The 13,660-nt window shown below is 51.0% G+C and overlaps 1 protein-coding gene across 6 annotated transcripts in view; it reads left to right on the forward strand.

Moving 5' to 3' along the window:
* Positions 1-13,410, forward strand: part of EML1 (EMAP like 1) — a 125,519-nt gene extending 112,109 nt beyond the window's left edge. For 3 of the 6 annotated variants that reach the window (XM_081155196.1, XM_081155198.1, XM_081155197.1), the window contains 8 exons: positions 136-267; positions 2,973-3,040; positions 5,288-5,376; positions 8,109-8,206; positions 8,318-8,405; positions 9,765-9,860; positions 11,331-11,461; positions 11,889-13,410. In XM_081155196.1, the coding sequence (XP_081011322.1) occupies positions 136-267; positions 2,973-3,040; positions 5,288-5,376; positions 8,109-8,206; positions 8,318-8,405; positions 9,765-9,860; positions 11,331-11,461; positions 11,889-12,014 (828 nt within the window). In that variant the 3' untranslated portion in view covers positions 12,015-13,410. The remainder of the gene's footprint in view (positions 1-135; positions 268-2,972; positions 3,041-5,287; positions 5,377-8,108; positions 8,207-8,317; positions 8,406-9,764; positions 9,861-11,330; positions 11,462-11,888) is intronic. The other 3 variants (XM_081155200.1, XM_081155201.1, XM_081155199.1) reach the window with 1 other exon arrangement.
* The last annotated feature ends 250 nt before the right edge of the window (positions 13,411-13,660 follow it).

Genomic DNA, 13,660 nt, shown 5'->3' on the forward strand with positions numbered 1-13,660 from the left:
AGCTGAAGCTGGGGCAGAAGAGAGCTCATGAGGTTAAATAAGACACGTGCAGCAGGCCTGGCTTGTCACCTTTGAAGGCCCCTGGGCGTTGGTTGCAGGGTCCCAGAGAGCACCCATTTGTCTTGGTTCTTGCAGGGTCACACCGACGAGCTCTGGGGGCTGGCCATCCATGCCTCAAAACCCCAGTTCCTGACCTGTGGGCACGACAGACATGCCACTCTCTGGGACGCCGTCGGTCACCGGCCCGTCTGGGACAAAATAATAGAGGTAGCCGTGCACATTACATCCCGTTTTTCTTGTAGAGACTCACCTGGAACATGTTTGTTTGCATGAAATTGAGAATGATATAAAATTGTCCCAACACAAACGTCATTAATTTATCTCCTTCGAATTGTGTTGCTACAAACATCATCGAGGGGTCTCGTCCATGTAATTGTGCAGGTTGCTGTTGAATTTTTCAACAGTGAGTCATCCCCTTGGGGTGGTGGCTGGGTTTCCTGACGGCAGCCGGTCCAATGGCTTCAGTGCCAAGAAGCCCTCGCCCTGAGCCTGCCTTCTGTTCACAGCGCACCTTCAGAATGAGAATATAAACTATTCTAAAGGCATAGAGTTTCTTTCCACAACTTTTCAGTGATGACGGCAACACTTTAGTTTTTCGTTTTTTAATTTTTTTTTAATTTATTGACTTTTTAGATAGAGGGGGGAAGGAAGAGAGAGAGAAACTGATTTGTTGTTCCACTTACTGATGCATTGATTGGTGCTGAACTGTCCTCTCCTGCGTGTAACACAGCCGTGACTGCACACACTGAGCACCTTGCATACCAAGCACTGGGCGTGTATCAATTATCCTTCACCCTGCCCGGCCAGCGTGGCTCAGCGGTTGAGCGTGGACCTAGGATCCAGGCGATTGGGGTTTGATTCCCGGTCAGGGCACATGCCCGGGTTGCGGGCTCGATCCCCAGTCAGGGGCGTGCAGGAGGCAGCTGATCAATGACTCTCTCATCACTGATGTTTCTGTCTCTTCCTCTCCCTCTCTCTCTCTGAAATCATTAAAGATATACTTAAAACATAAAAAAAAAATATCCTTCACCCTGGCAGCAGCCCTGTGAGTTGCAGATTTTTCACCCTGATTCTGTTGATTAGGAAACTGAGGCTTAGAGGAGTCACATCGCTTTCCAAGGTCGCTGAGTTGGTGACAGAGTCAGTGCTCACACCCAGCTCAGCTGCTTCCCAAACCCGGGGTCTCCACCACGGGTTGTGAGCCAGAAGCACATCCCGTGCCCTAATGACATGCATAGTCCTGTGTAAGGGGTGCCCCTCTGTGGACCCACACACTCTCCAGCCCACACAGTCGCATTGCACCCCGTGTGCCGGGTCTGAGTCTCAGCACCTGCATTTTGCTTTCAGAGAAGGTCAGGCCACTGGTAGAGCTGAGCATGAGATGCCAGGGCCTGAGGGGTGACCCTGCTGCTCAGAGCAGAGAACAGGTGTGACCCGAGGTGGCAGGGCGTGGCTGTAGGAAGTGGTGGTGCCCTGCCTTGTAACTGTCCTCAGGTGGGGGCTTCATGCATGAAAAATACAGGAGGGCTTTGTGCAGATCTGACAACCACACTGACACAGCAGGGACAGTGACCGTCGGGGGGGCAGCCTTCCCTGAGGTCCCCGTCAGCACTGCAGCCCTGCTAAAAGCAGTCCCGGTGGCCCACCCCCTCCTGTACCAGACTGTGGGCCCACTTGCCTGGCATAAGGGTAGGGGTGCCAAACCGGACGCCAGGAATAGCTGCAGTTACCTCCTGCCTGCTTTCTCCACGGGCCTTGTGACTTTGGACAGGAGCCCCCTAAACCTGTGTCATCTAAATGACGTTAGGAGCCTCAAATGAATTATATGCTCGAGTCTCAAGTGGTTGTGACCTCTGTCTGTGTGTCAGTGGCACCTCAGTTTAATTATAGCTCGCACTTTGGAAAAAGCATCGGAGTAATGGGATCAATCCCTGAAGAGCTTCGAGTCTGTTTTTTTAGTTTATCCAGTAGGATCTCTATGCCGCCTCCTAATTCCGATCCTACTGCTGCTCTGCTCTTGGTCTTCCTGTGATTAAACCTCTCCCCATTTCAGTTTGTCCTAAACGCCCCACCAAGTGACCTTGTAACACCCAGATTCCATCAGCCACCCTTGTTATTGAAAGAAAAAAATCGCTCACTGTGTTATTTCCTAGTGACCACAGTCCTCAGCGTAGCAGCGCAGCCCCCATCCCTGGGGTCATCCGCACCATTCCCGCCCCTGCCCTCTGTGTCCTAAACCCTCCACCATTTCTCAGCTAGGCCCAGGCTGCCCTGCTTCCCCCTCCTTGGTCATGTTATTGCCCCCTTGCCCCCTAGTGTGTCCACTTTAGCCCCCACCACCGATGAGTCTTCCTGAGCTGGGAGGCCCAGGCAGGCCGTGTGCCCCCACCCAGCGTCCCCACCTGACCTCATCCAGCCCCCCGACCCTGGGGCCCCACAGCTTGTTCTCACTTCTGTCATCGACCAACATGCCATCTCACCGGTATCAGTTAGTGTTGAACACACGATATCCCCAGACCAAAGCCTGCAACGGGCCCTACCCGTCTCGGGTCCTCCTAGGGCTGGGGACGGTCTTGTGCTCACCCAGTGCCGACCTAATGGAAAAGGCGCAGTGGTCACGCGTCAGACGGGTGGCGCTCACCTTTCGGCCTGGGAGTCACCCGAAGGGGCTTCCGAGACTTAGAGGAAGTGCGCTTGCTTCTTGGTCTGTCGCCTGACCACTGTGGCCATGAAGGGATAGAGGAGAGAGAGAGAAAGTTCTGCGTGGTCCACGTAGAAAACACTCCCTTCCCGGGGAGAGAGGAGGCCTTCAAACGGGGCCGCGGGGCCCTGAGGGACGGGGTTGTGCTGTGTGATTTTATGCGGCAGTGCTGTGTCTGGCCATCAATTTACACTCCTTTACAATATTTTAGGGTCCAGCTCAGTCTTCTGGTTTTCATCCTTCAGGGTCTGTGGTTGCGGTTGGAACACTGACTGGGAGGTAAGTCCCCAGCAGCGGGCTGCGCCCTCAGTGCACGAAAGAGGCGCGTGTCTGTGTTTCCCCGGGCCGGGCCCCGGGCCGCATCTCCCAGCTTCTGGGGACTTAGCAACAGTTAGGTCAGAACTCAGAAGGGAAACTAAGACGGTGGGTGGTCCTTCACGTCCTGGGCCTGGGGGGCATCTGAGGAAAGCTATGGCCCCCTCTCCTGGAAGAGTGCCCGCACACGTGCATGCCCACACAGGCGCACATGCACACACGTGTGCACACAGGCATGCACAGGCGCACATGCATACACGTGTGCACACATGCACGCACACGTCCAGTTTCACAGGATGCACAGCTCCTCCAGCCTTCATCTGCTGCTGGTGGGAGGAGCCTCAACTTTGGAATTGGGCAAAAAAGCATTTCAAAGCTCCAAGAATTTAGAAATGCTTTTTCTTGCTGCCCTTTCAAAATTTTAGAAACTCCCCAGATCCTGAGCCTCATACTCACACTCAGCTCACACTTACTGACCACACGCCTCCGACAGGCCAGACAGCAGGTCTGTGCTTGATCCCAGCTCCCCCCTTGGCCGCTGTGCGTCTGAGCCAGTTGCGCGGCCTCTGAGTTTGTCTCCTGTTACAGACTGCGACCGTGGGAGCTGCCTCGCCGCGCTGCACTGGTGCTCGCGGGACGATGCAGGGAGAGCGTTAGCTGGCGTGCCAGCAGGCAGTTTCCATGGTCGTCGTCACTGTTTTATCATTCCCAGTGTACTTTTATGCTGCTTGTCGTGGTGTATACACCTAGTACGGTTTAATTCAGATAGTTTTAGTGGTCTCCTCCTGTCCTTCCGCTAGAAAGCACACCCCTCAGGCTGCTGTTACGACTGGAGTGTGTGTATAAAGGAGTAACTGTTTATAAGCCACAGGTCTAAGCACTGTCTTAAGAGCTGGGCACCTGGTATCTAAGGGAATTCTCATGGAAATGTTTGCACAGCCGCACACGTGGGTGTGCACACACACACCCCTCCTTCCTTTCAATGCTCTTGGAGACACTGAAGGTCCAGCTCAGCAGCCCTGTTGAATGGCTGACAGCCAGTCCTTGCCGTCACCTGCCTGCCGAGTGTGTGTGTGGGGGGGGGACGTGGTGACAGTGCTGGGACGCTCAGAATCACGGACGGTGTCCTGTGGGGCCAGGAGGGGACATGCAGCCTAATCCCTCCCCTCTGCTGATGGTGCCCGCGTCTCTGGTCCCAGCGCCAGGCTTGGCTCTTGATGGGGCAGTTCAACGGGCCTTTTCAGAGGATGGCCTAGCTGGCCCCAGTCTCCCTACTTCTTATGTGTTCTGAACTCTATGAAGGTTAAATAGCACAGGAAAGGTAACTGGACATTGCAGATGCAAGGACTCAAAGCTGAGACGCCAAATCCAAATTTCAGGGGGTTGGCCAGGCCCCCTGGGTGGGGATGGTTAGGGCCCCCAGTGGGAGGCTCAGACAGTGGTGCCGGCGTGGACATGCTCATGGAAAGTGTTGTCTAGGTTTGAAACCACAGGAGCAGGCAACCAAGGACACACGGGCGGGGAAGTGCAGCCATTCCACCGCTTGAGCTTTACCGAGTGCCATGTCCTTAGGGGCACAGGGCACTTCTGTATCTGTGCACAGGGCCTGCACAGCGGCTCTGGGCCCTTACCCCCATTTTACAGCCGAGGAAACTAAGTCCAGAAGGGTTACCTTCAAAGACCGGCCCTCTACTCTCCTTCCATTCCCTCCACCCTTTCTTTCACCGCTGGTTGCACGCCAGCGTTCGTGGAGGCCAGACACTTTGCACAGTTGGCACAGTGGGGAACACCACCCCTCAGGCTGTCCCAGCCCCACCTCCTGGGCCCATCCTGCTTCACCCCTGCTGGGCCCCATGCATGTGGTCCCTTTGCTGCTTGTGTGGCCACCAGCGGGCATTAGATGTCGCCCCGCTTCCCTGCCCAGGGCTGTCCCTCCTTTTAAATGTAAATGACAAAACTCAGCCGTCCAGGAACCAGTCACAGCCTCAGTAACCAAATCACGTCCAGAGGCCGCCAGCGTGCTGCTCCTTTCCAGGAAAAACTCATAGGCAGGAAATTTTCTTTAAAGCTGGGACCCCGCGTCCTTGCTAAGTGCATAGGGAGCATTTATTGAGCCCTTGGGTTACTAGTTTTTACTGTCTTACTAGTATCGTCACAGCCTTCCTTCCCTCCCGCTGAACAGCCTGCTGTCCTTTCTCTCGTTGACAACAGGTGGTTCGTGTTTGACACAGAAACGAAAGACTTGGTCACGGTGCACACAGACGGGAACGAGCAGCTGTCCGTGATGCGGTACTCGCCAGGTGAGGGCGCGGGCCGCCCGCCGGCTCCCCGGGCCCGCGAAACTCCCCGCAGCTCCCCAGCCCAGGCGTAAGCTGCACACGCATCGCTGGCATTTAGGGGGCCGCTGCTCCTCTTTGTCACTATGCTCGTGTGTGTTTTAAATCTTTATTGTGAAAACTTCAAACACCCCCGCCTGGGCAGAAGAGCATGTTGAACCCCATGTATCCGTCACCAGCGGCAGTGACCCCACCCCTGCGCCTCCGTGTTGTTCCGAAGCGGTTCGCAGATGTCTTGTCCTTTCTCCCATTACTGTCGCTGTCTGTGTCTCAAGAACACGAGGGCTCCTTTTTAGCGGCTTTATAAGCGTACAGCTCATTGATTCTCAGTAAACTGATAGAGTTGCGCAACCACAACCCAATTTTAAAACGTTCTCAGCACCCCAGAGCGTTCCCTCCTTGCCCGTGAGCAATTAGTCTCTGCCGCCACCCCCAGTCTGGGCACCCTCTGATCTGCTGGGCGATAAATTGCCTGTTCTGGGCATTTTGTATCAATCGAATCATACAACATGTAGCCAGTTACATCTGGCTTCTTTTTCTTAGAATAATGTTTTTGAGATTAATTCGTGTTATTGTGCATGTATCAGTAGTTTGTTCCTTTTTTGTTTTTATTGAATGTATTGGGGTGGCATTGGTTAATAAAATTATGTAGGTTTCAGGTGTACAATTCTATGATACATCAACTGTATATTGTATTGTGTGTTTATCACCCCAAGTCAAGTCTCCTTCCAGCAACACTTACCCCCCCCATATGTTCCTTTTTAATTGCTATATAGTATTCCAAAATAGACCACATTTTCTCTATCTATTCACCGCTTAACAGACTCTTGGATTGTTTCCCTGCTTTGGCTATTATGAGTAATGCTGCTATGAACAGTCATTATATGTACTTTTGTAAACATTTGTTTTCATTTATCTTGGGTGAATTCCTAGGAGTCAAATTGGTAAATTTATGTTTAACATCTGATGAAAATGCCCAACTGCTTTCCAAAGCGGCAGCACCACTTTACATTCCCACCAACGATGTGTCAGTGGTCTGGTCTCTCCACATCCTCACCAACACCCCCTATTTCTGTCTTTTTTTATTAGAGCTCTTCTGATGGAGATGTAGTGGTATCTTATGGTTTTAAGTTACATTTCTGTAAAGACTATCAGAGAGGTTGAGCATCTCTTGACGTGTCTACCAGTCATTTCTATACCTTCTTTGATGAACTGTCCAAATATTTTGCCCATTTTTAATGGAGTTGTTTGCCTTACTACTGAGTTGTAAGAACTCTTTCTATGTTCTGTATATGAGTTCTTTCTCAGATATATGATTTGCAAATGTTTTCTCTCAGTACATGGCTTGTCTTTTCATTTTCTTAATGGGGTCTTTTGAAGTCTAGTTTACCAGTTTTTTTCTTTTATTGATCTTGCTTAAGATGTCATAGTCAAGGTCATGAAGGTTTTCTCCTGTGCTTTCTTTTAGAAAGGTTATTGTTTTAGCCATTACAGGTAGGTCTGTGATCCATTTTGAGTTCATGCTTATGTATGGTAAGAGGTAAGAGTCTAAGTTAATTTATTCTGCATATAGATATCCGGTTGTCCCAGCATCAATTTGTTTTTATCACGAATAGGTGTTAGAATTTGCCAAATGCCTTTTCTGTACCTATCAAGATGACTATGTGGTTTCATCCTTTATTTTATTATTATGATGCATGACATGAATTTTCTGGTGTTAAGCCAGAAAATTTTTGCATTACTGTGGTAAATCTCACATGGTCTTGGTGTCTAACCCTTTTTATATATCGTTGGGTTCTGTTTGTTAATCTTCTGTTAAGGAGTTTTGTATCTATGTTTATGAGGGATATGGGTCTGTAGTTCTCTTGTGATGGTTTTGTCTGGTTTAGTTATGAGACTGCTATTGGCCTATAGAGGAAATTAGAAAATGTCCCTTCTTTGTTCGTTTTCTGAAAGAGTTTATAAAGGATTGGTGTTATTAAATATTTTATAGAATTCATGTGAATTCAGTGAACCATCAGGGCTTTTCTTTGTGGGAAGGTTTTTTAATTCCTAATTTGATTTCTTTGCTTTTTATAGGTTTATTCAAAGTTTTTGGTTTCTTGAGTCAGATGTAATTTTTCCATTACATCTAAGTTATCTAATTTATTGGTATAAAATTGTTTATAACATTTGTTTTTCATTTTTTTAATTTTCCTGAGGTTAGTAGTGATGTCTCCTCTTTCATTCTTAATTCTGGTAACTTGTGTCTTCTCTCTTTTTTTCTTGGTCAGTCTAGTTAAAGGTTTGTCCATTTTGTTGATCTTTTCAAAGAATCGGGTGGAGGGGGGTAGTGTGTACAGAGACCAGGCAGGAAGGGCTTCCAGGCAGGGGAGGGCCTGAGAGAACCTGGAGCCCAGTGAGGAATGATTGGCCACATCCTGCAGGGCCTTATGAGCCCCACTCAGGAACTGAGTCTCGGTCCCTTATTGGGAGGGGGGAGGCGGCCAGGGAAGGGGATATCTGGCCAGGTACGATTTTTAAGAGATAGCTCTGGAAATGGTATAGTCATCATTCAAGAGCAAATTTTCTTTTTGAAATAATTCATTAATCTGGCTATTTTTTCCTAAATCTGTGATGGCAGCTAGCATCACCCCTTATAATTGATCAAATGTTTACTTTCAACAATTGGATTGTAACCTGTGATGTCTTTGTAGATGGGAATTTCTTAGCAATAGGCTCCCATGACAACTGCATCTATATATACGGAGTCAGTGACCACGGGAGGAAGTACACGCGAGTTGGCAAGTGCTCGGTAAGCGCACTCATTTCTCACACACGGGTCTGCAGTCATCACCCACGTCGGCACCGTGTCGGTCAGGAGTGCACAAGGTGGGGAAGCTCATGTGATGTGTTTCTCTCCCAGGGTCATTCCAGCTTCATCACTCACCTGGACTGGTCTGTGAACTCACAGTTCCTTGTGTCAAATTCCGGAGACTATGAAATCCTTTACTGTGAGTAGCACCAGGAGCACGTTTACTCTGGGAACAAATAGGGCCTCCTGCAAAAACCCCCTTCCCGAACAACTCGGGCCTTGGTTTTGTCCTCTGGAAAATGGAGAAGTTGGGCTGGACAGCCTTCCAGGTCCTTCCCAACGCCGAGGCTCCTGGAGATCAGGTCGACCGTGGGCCCCTGTTGAGGGGATGAGGGCCCTGAGGGGAAGAAAGCCGACCAAGCCCTGCAGAGAGGGGCTGGAGGGGCAGATGTGGCAGAAGAGAGTGGGGTCAGAGCCGTCACAGCGAGAGGGACCCTGTGGGCACGTTATCCCAATGAGACCATGAAGCCTCTCCCGCCTGGGTGACAGCAGCCCCCTGGGACCCCTCCTCCTCTCCCAACCCCTCCAGCCGATGTCAGTGCCCAGGCAGGACTCGGGAACGGTGAGGATGGTAATGGCTGGCACTTACTGAGCACGTGGCACATGCCCCACTCTGCTTCCCCAAACACTTGCCAAGCCCCTGCCACATGCCCAAGCACAGGGCGTCACAGGGCGTGAGGGCCCAGGCTCCACCCGCCGGAAGGTACTGAAAAGCATGCTGTTATCACCGCCATCTCCCCACATGAGCCACGGCACTTTCAGGCTCAGCCCTTTTTGTAGACAAGGAAATTGGGGCCCGGGTATGAGGCCATACGCATCAAGAACCAGGCGGTGGGGTGGGGTCGCCACTTGTGGCAGAGCCAGGGACACGCAGGGCAGCTGGTGGTGGAGGAAAGGGAAATACCTGTGCCAGCACCACGCCCCCTCAGCAGGGAGGGCGGCCTGTGGTCAACCCTCCTGCCCTCCCCAGTTTCTGCCTGACTCGGGGCAGAAACAGGGAAGGTTTTCAGGGACAGTCCCTGGGTCTGGTCTCAGACACTCTCATACTTCACGAGGGAGAGCTGATCTGGGGAACAAACCAGCACCTGGGAGGCTGTAGGGACTGGGTCTGCTTTCCGTAAGCTTCCGTAGCTTGGAGTTAAAGGGATTTGGGGGGGGGGGGCAGGGCTGGGAGCCTGAGTTGTGATCAGGGCTCCAAGGGGGACAGTGAGCAGGCAGAGACCTTGGAACCAGAAGATAGTCAAAGAAAAGAGAAGCGAGACTGGGGAAAACAGACCCGGAGAGGGAGATGTGAGGAAAGCGAGGAAGAGGCGGGCTCCTCCCAGGCCTGGGGGCTGGGCTCCGTGCCGGCTGGGAGCTCAGTTCCCATGGGCTGAGAGGGGGACCATGTCCCTCTCCTGAGGCTCTGTCGCAGATGAGGCTCTCAGGGCCCAGCCTGCCCCTGGAGGAGAGGGGGCTTTTGCTCAGATGTCACCAGACCTACATTTGCATTTTCCAGGGGTTCCCTCTGCTTGTAAGCAAGTTGTCAGTGTGGAAACTACGAGAGACATCGAATGGGCTACATACACGTGCACCTTGGGATTCCATGTCTTTGGTAAGTTTCCGCAGTCCTCACGTGGTTCAAATGTAAGACGTGTCCACTTTGAGAACATTCCCCTAACAGGACACCTCGTAGTCACAATTCCGTCCAAGCGCTGAGCTGCCGCAGAGCCCCACAGGACACTGCCCCCAGCCCCCAGGGAAGGGCTGGGCAGGAGAGCCAGGACACGGTGTTCACCCTTTCCTCTTGTATAAAATGGGTCCTGGGGTAATTCCCTAGAATCTTCTCACCTGCCCGAGCTCCTAGATAGATGGGCCAGGTGGCCCTCAGTCAATTCACTCATTATTTGTTAGAGTTATCACTACATCTTCCTGGTCCTTAAGCTAAAATTTCCACTTCCTTCCAAGTTCAGATTCGGAATATATTCATAAACTATCTAAAATAAATTGCACAGCTCTAGCTAGTGTGGCTCAGTTGGTTGAGTGTCATCCCATGCACCAAAGGTCGCCGATTCGGTCAGGACACATGCCCGGGTTTTGGCCTCGATCCCCAGTAGGGGGTGTGCAGGAGGCAGCTGATCTATCTCTCACATGAATGTTTCTCTCTCCCTTCCTCTCTAAAATCATTGAAAACATAATTAAAAGACAAAATGAATTGCCACAATGTAGTAGAGCAAAAGCAGTATTTATCATCGCTTTCTGTAAAACCATAGGTCAATAATTTGGTCAGAATTCCACAAGTCTCCTTAGAGCTGGCATTGTACCATTTTCTGGTATTAAATGCCAGGACCCCCAGGTTTACTGAAGAACTTCCAGCTGAGAAACTGATGCACATACAGCTCTCTCAGATCCGAAGTTATTGGAACCAGAAGGGTTTCCTGGAGCAGTGGTCAGGAGACACCACCCCCAGACCATGCTTCAGGCCCACCTGGGCACAGGGCCCCAGAGCTAGAGCTGCTGCCTTGCCCCGCCCACAGCAGGCAGACACCACATCTGCCAGGTGTCACAAAGCAAGCAGCAGCCACGAAGAGCTGACACCAAGAAATGCTTGAAAGGCACACTCAGACCCAGGGTTAAAAAGTTCTTTGCGGAGACTCTCACATGTAAAGAGTTACCTAGAAAAAAGAAAAGTTAGGAAACTGCATGCTTGAGGACTAGTCAGCTTCCCATCAGACGCTTTGGGACAGATGAAAGGCATTGTGTCCAGAAGCAGGGTTTCTGGCCCACTTTGTGCTGTATTGTCAAGAAGGGGCCCAAAAGAGGTGGGAGCCCAGTGAGCTCGTTGTTCGTTGCTCCTGTCCTGCCACAGAGCAGGGCTAAGCCTTGAAGGGGTTCCTGGGAATGGCCTGGAGTGAGCCACTCGCAGAAACAGGGAGAGGCCTGGAGCAAGACAGTGCTTTCTAGGCCCTAGTTTCTAAGCCCCGGACTTGGGCGATTTTATTTTGGAGAGTTTAATGCAGTCCCCACACAGCATGGCCCAGCATTTCTGGTATTTCCAGCGCTCTGTCTCCGGTCTTTATTTTAGGAGTGTGGCCCGAAGGCTCAGATGGAACTGACATCAACGCCGTCTGTCGGGCCCACGAGAAAAAACTCCTGTCTACTGGCGATGACTTCGGCAAAGTACACCTGTTCTCTTACCCTTGCTCGCAGTTCAGGGTAAGGACGTGTCTTCACGAATCTCACCCCTTGTGCGCTGTTTGCAGCCTGATGTAGCTGTTTGGGAATTAAATAGAAAGGCATGTGCGTGAATGCCACCAGTCACAGGCGCAGACCTGACCCTGTCACCCTCTGCCCTTCGGGGGCTCCCACTGCCCTTTCCTGACACCCCTCACCCTCCACCCCCGAAATCTCTGGGATTGAACATATCCGCCCAGGGCAGTCGCTCATCCATGTCTGCCCCCCGACCAGACCCAATTCTTGACGTTCAGGACACTGTGGGTGTGTCTGTGTCCCTCCTGTGTCCATGCAGTGTAGCTAAGTGAGGGAGGAACAAAAGGAATTCGGGAATGAACGCACAATTCCAGGACTTTCCAGCTCCCAGGCGTGAGCTTTGCATTCAGGTCCCTCCGTGTCTCCCTCCCAGGCTCCCAGCCACGTGTACAGTGGGCACAGCAGTCACGTCACCAACGTCGACTTCCTCTGTGACGACAGCCACCTCATCTCCACGGGCGGCAAAGACACCAGCATCATGCAGTGGCGGGTCATCTAGTGCCCGCAGGGACCGCGGCGCAGAGCAGGCCGGCGGCACGGACTCGGTTCCGCAGTCACTGTGATTTCTGTCTTGTTTGAAAAGTCCTCACAAACCTCAGGAAAACCACTCCCTGTACCGGTTACCTTAGCGTAGTGGCCACGGCGGATCAGCAGTTCAGGTCTCTCTGTTGTACAATATAGAAAACACGTTTAATGTTAAACAAAAAAAAAGCCAAGGTTTACATTATGGTGACATCGACAGATTAACTGGTGTATCCTTCGTAGCTTTTCTATGAACCCTGAAACGGTCACAGAATGCCTTTTCAGACGCTGCGTGTAGGCTTTCCTCTCGCCACCGAGCCCGCTAAGCGGGACATTTATGCCGAGGTGCTGGATCGCAACGGGTCGCTGTGGATGAGCTGGTCCTAAAGGGACACACGGATGGAGTCGCGAGAAGAAGCCACTGCACAGCTGAGTCAGGAACTGCAGCTACGACTTTACTTGGTTCTCTTGTGTATGGTTCCCTTCGGGCCTCCCCCGGGAGGCTGGGGAGGGGGCTGATTAACGCTCAGCCGGGCATTCGGGCATTTCCCAGTTGCAGTTAGACCGCCTGCCTACCCCACGCAGTCAGCCGCTTACCACCCTCGTGAGTGGCGCCCCCTTCTGGTCGCCGTTCACCTGCCCCAGGAACGGAGACATTCGGCCACCTTCCTCTGTATATTCATTGGCATGATACGGTATTGTACTTGTATAGGATTTTAGCAACTCATAATAAATACGTAAGGCTAGGCTTTACTATTTTATGCTTATGGACATTGTATATTTGTATTTTAAGACCAAGTAGACCAAGTCAAAAAGATACCACCAGCCCGCAGCGGGGGGAAGCCTGGGCGGCTCCGCCAGGCCCTCAAGGCAGCTGCTTGCCTGTCTTCTGTGCCTGGACGGCTCATCTGGCTATGAAATAAGGTTGCGTTCTGCTCGGGGAAACGGAGGTGGCACCCATTTGTCAAGAAGGCCTTACCCATTTCGATTGTGTGACAGACTGAAATGTATTGTTTACATTGGGGAATGTATCTCAGATTTTAAAATAGAAGAGTAATAAGCAGACGTAAAAACAAATATTAAGATCTTTACTTGTTCTAGGCAAGTAAGTGAGCTGAGCTATCTGAACTCACAGCCCTGGCTGTTGAGCTGGCCCCCTGGGTGCGGCATCGGGAAGCGTTTCGGTGACAGCTCCAGGCGGCTGCGGAGTGCAGGGCACCAGTGAGCAACATGTATTAAAGGTGAATCTGTTTCTATGTATCCTTATCAAATATATTCTGTAATGAAATAAAATCTGAAAAGTGGATTTCTTATTGACCTATAATCATGAAAGTATATAAATTAAAATATTTAAAATTAGCTATGATTCACACTATATTCTGTTTCATACACAGATATTTTTCTCCCTCACCTGGGGACTATAGTTTGCATATGGTATGTAAACATTTATCAGAGTTGCAAAGTAATCATTTTAAAGTTAATAACTGAAGGAATAGATCAGGGAAGGGAAAGGGACCCATTAGTAACTTCTGAGATCTACTTTTATCTCTGTATAGTGCCACTGTTGTGTGTGTTTTTCTGCCACTGTTTTTTAAGCTCAGTAATGGAAAAGGGGCACCATGT

This window comes from Miniopterus schreibersii (genome assembly GCF_964146895.1).
Source record: "Miniopterus schreibersii genome assembly, chromosome: 1".
NCBI lineage: Eukaryota > Metazoa > Chordata > Mammalia > Chiroptera > Miniopteridae > Miniopterus > Miniopterus schreibersii.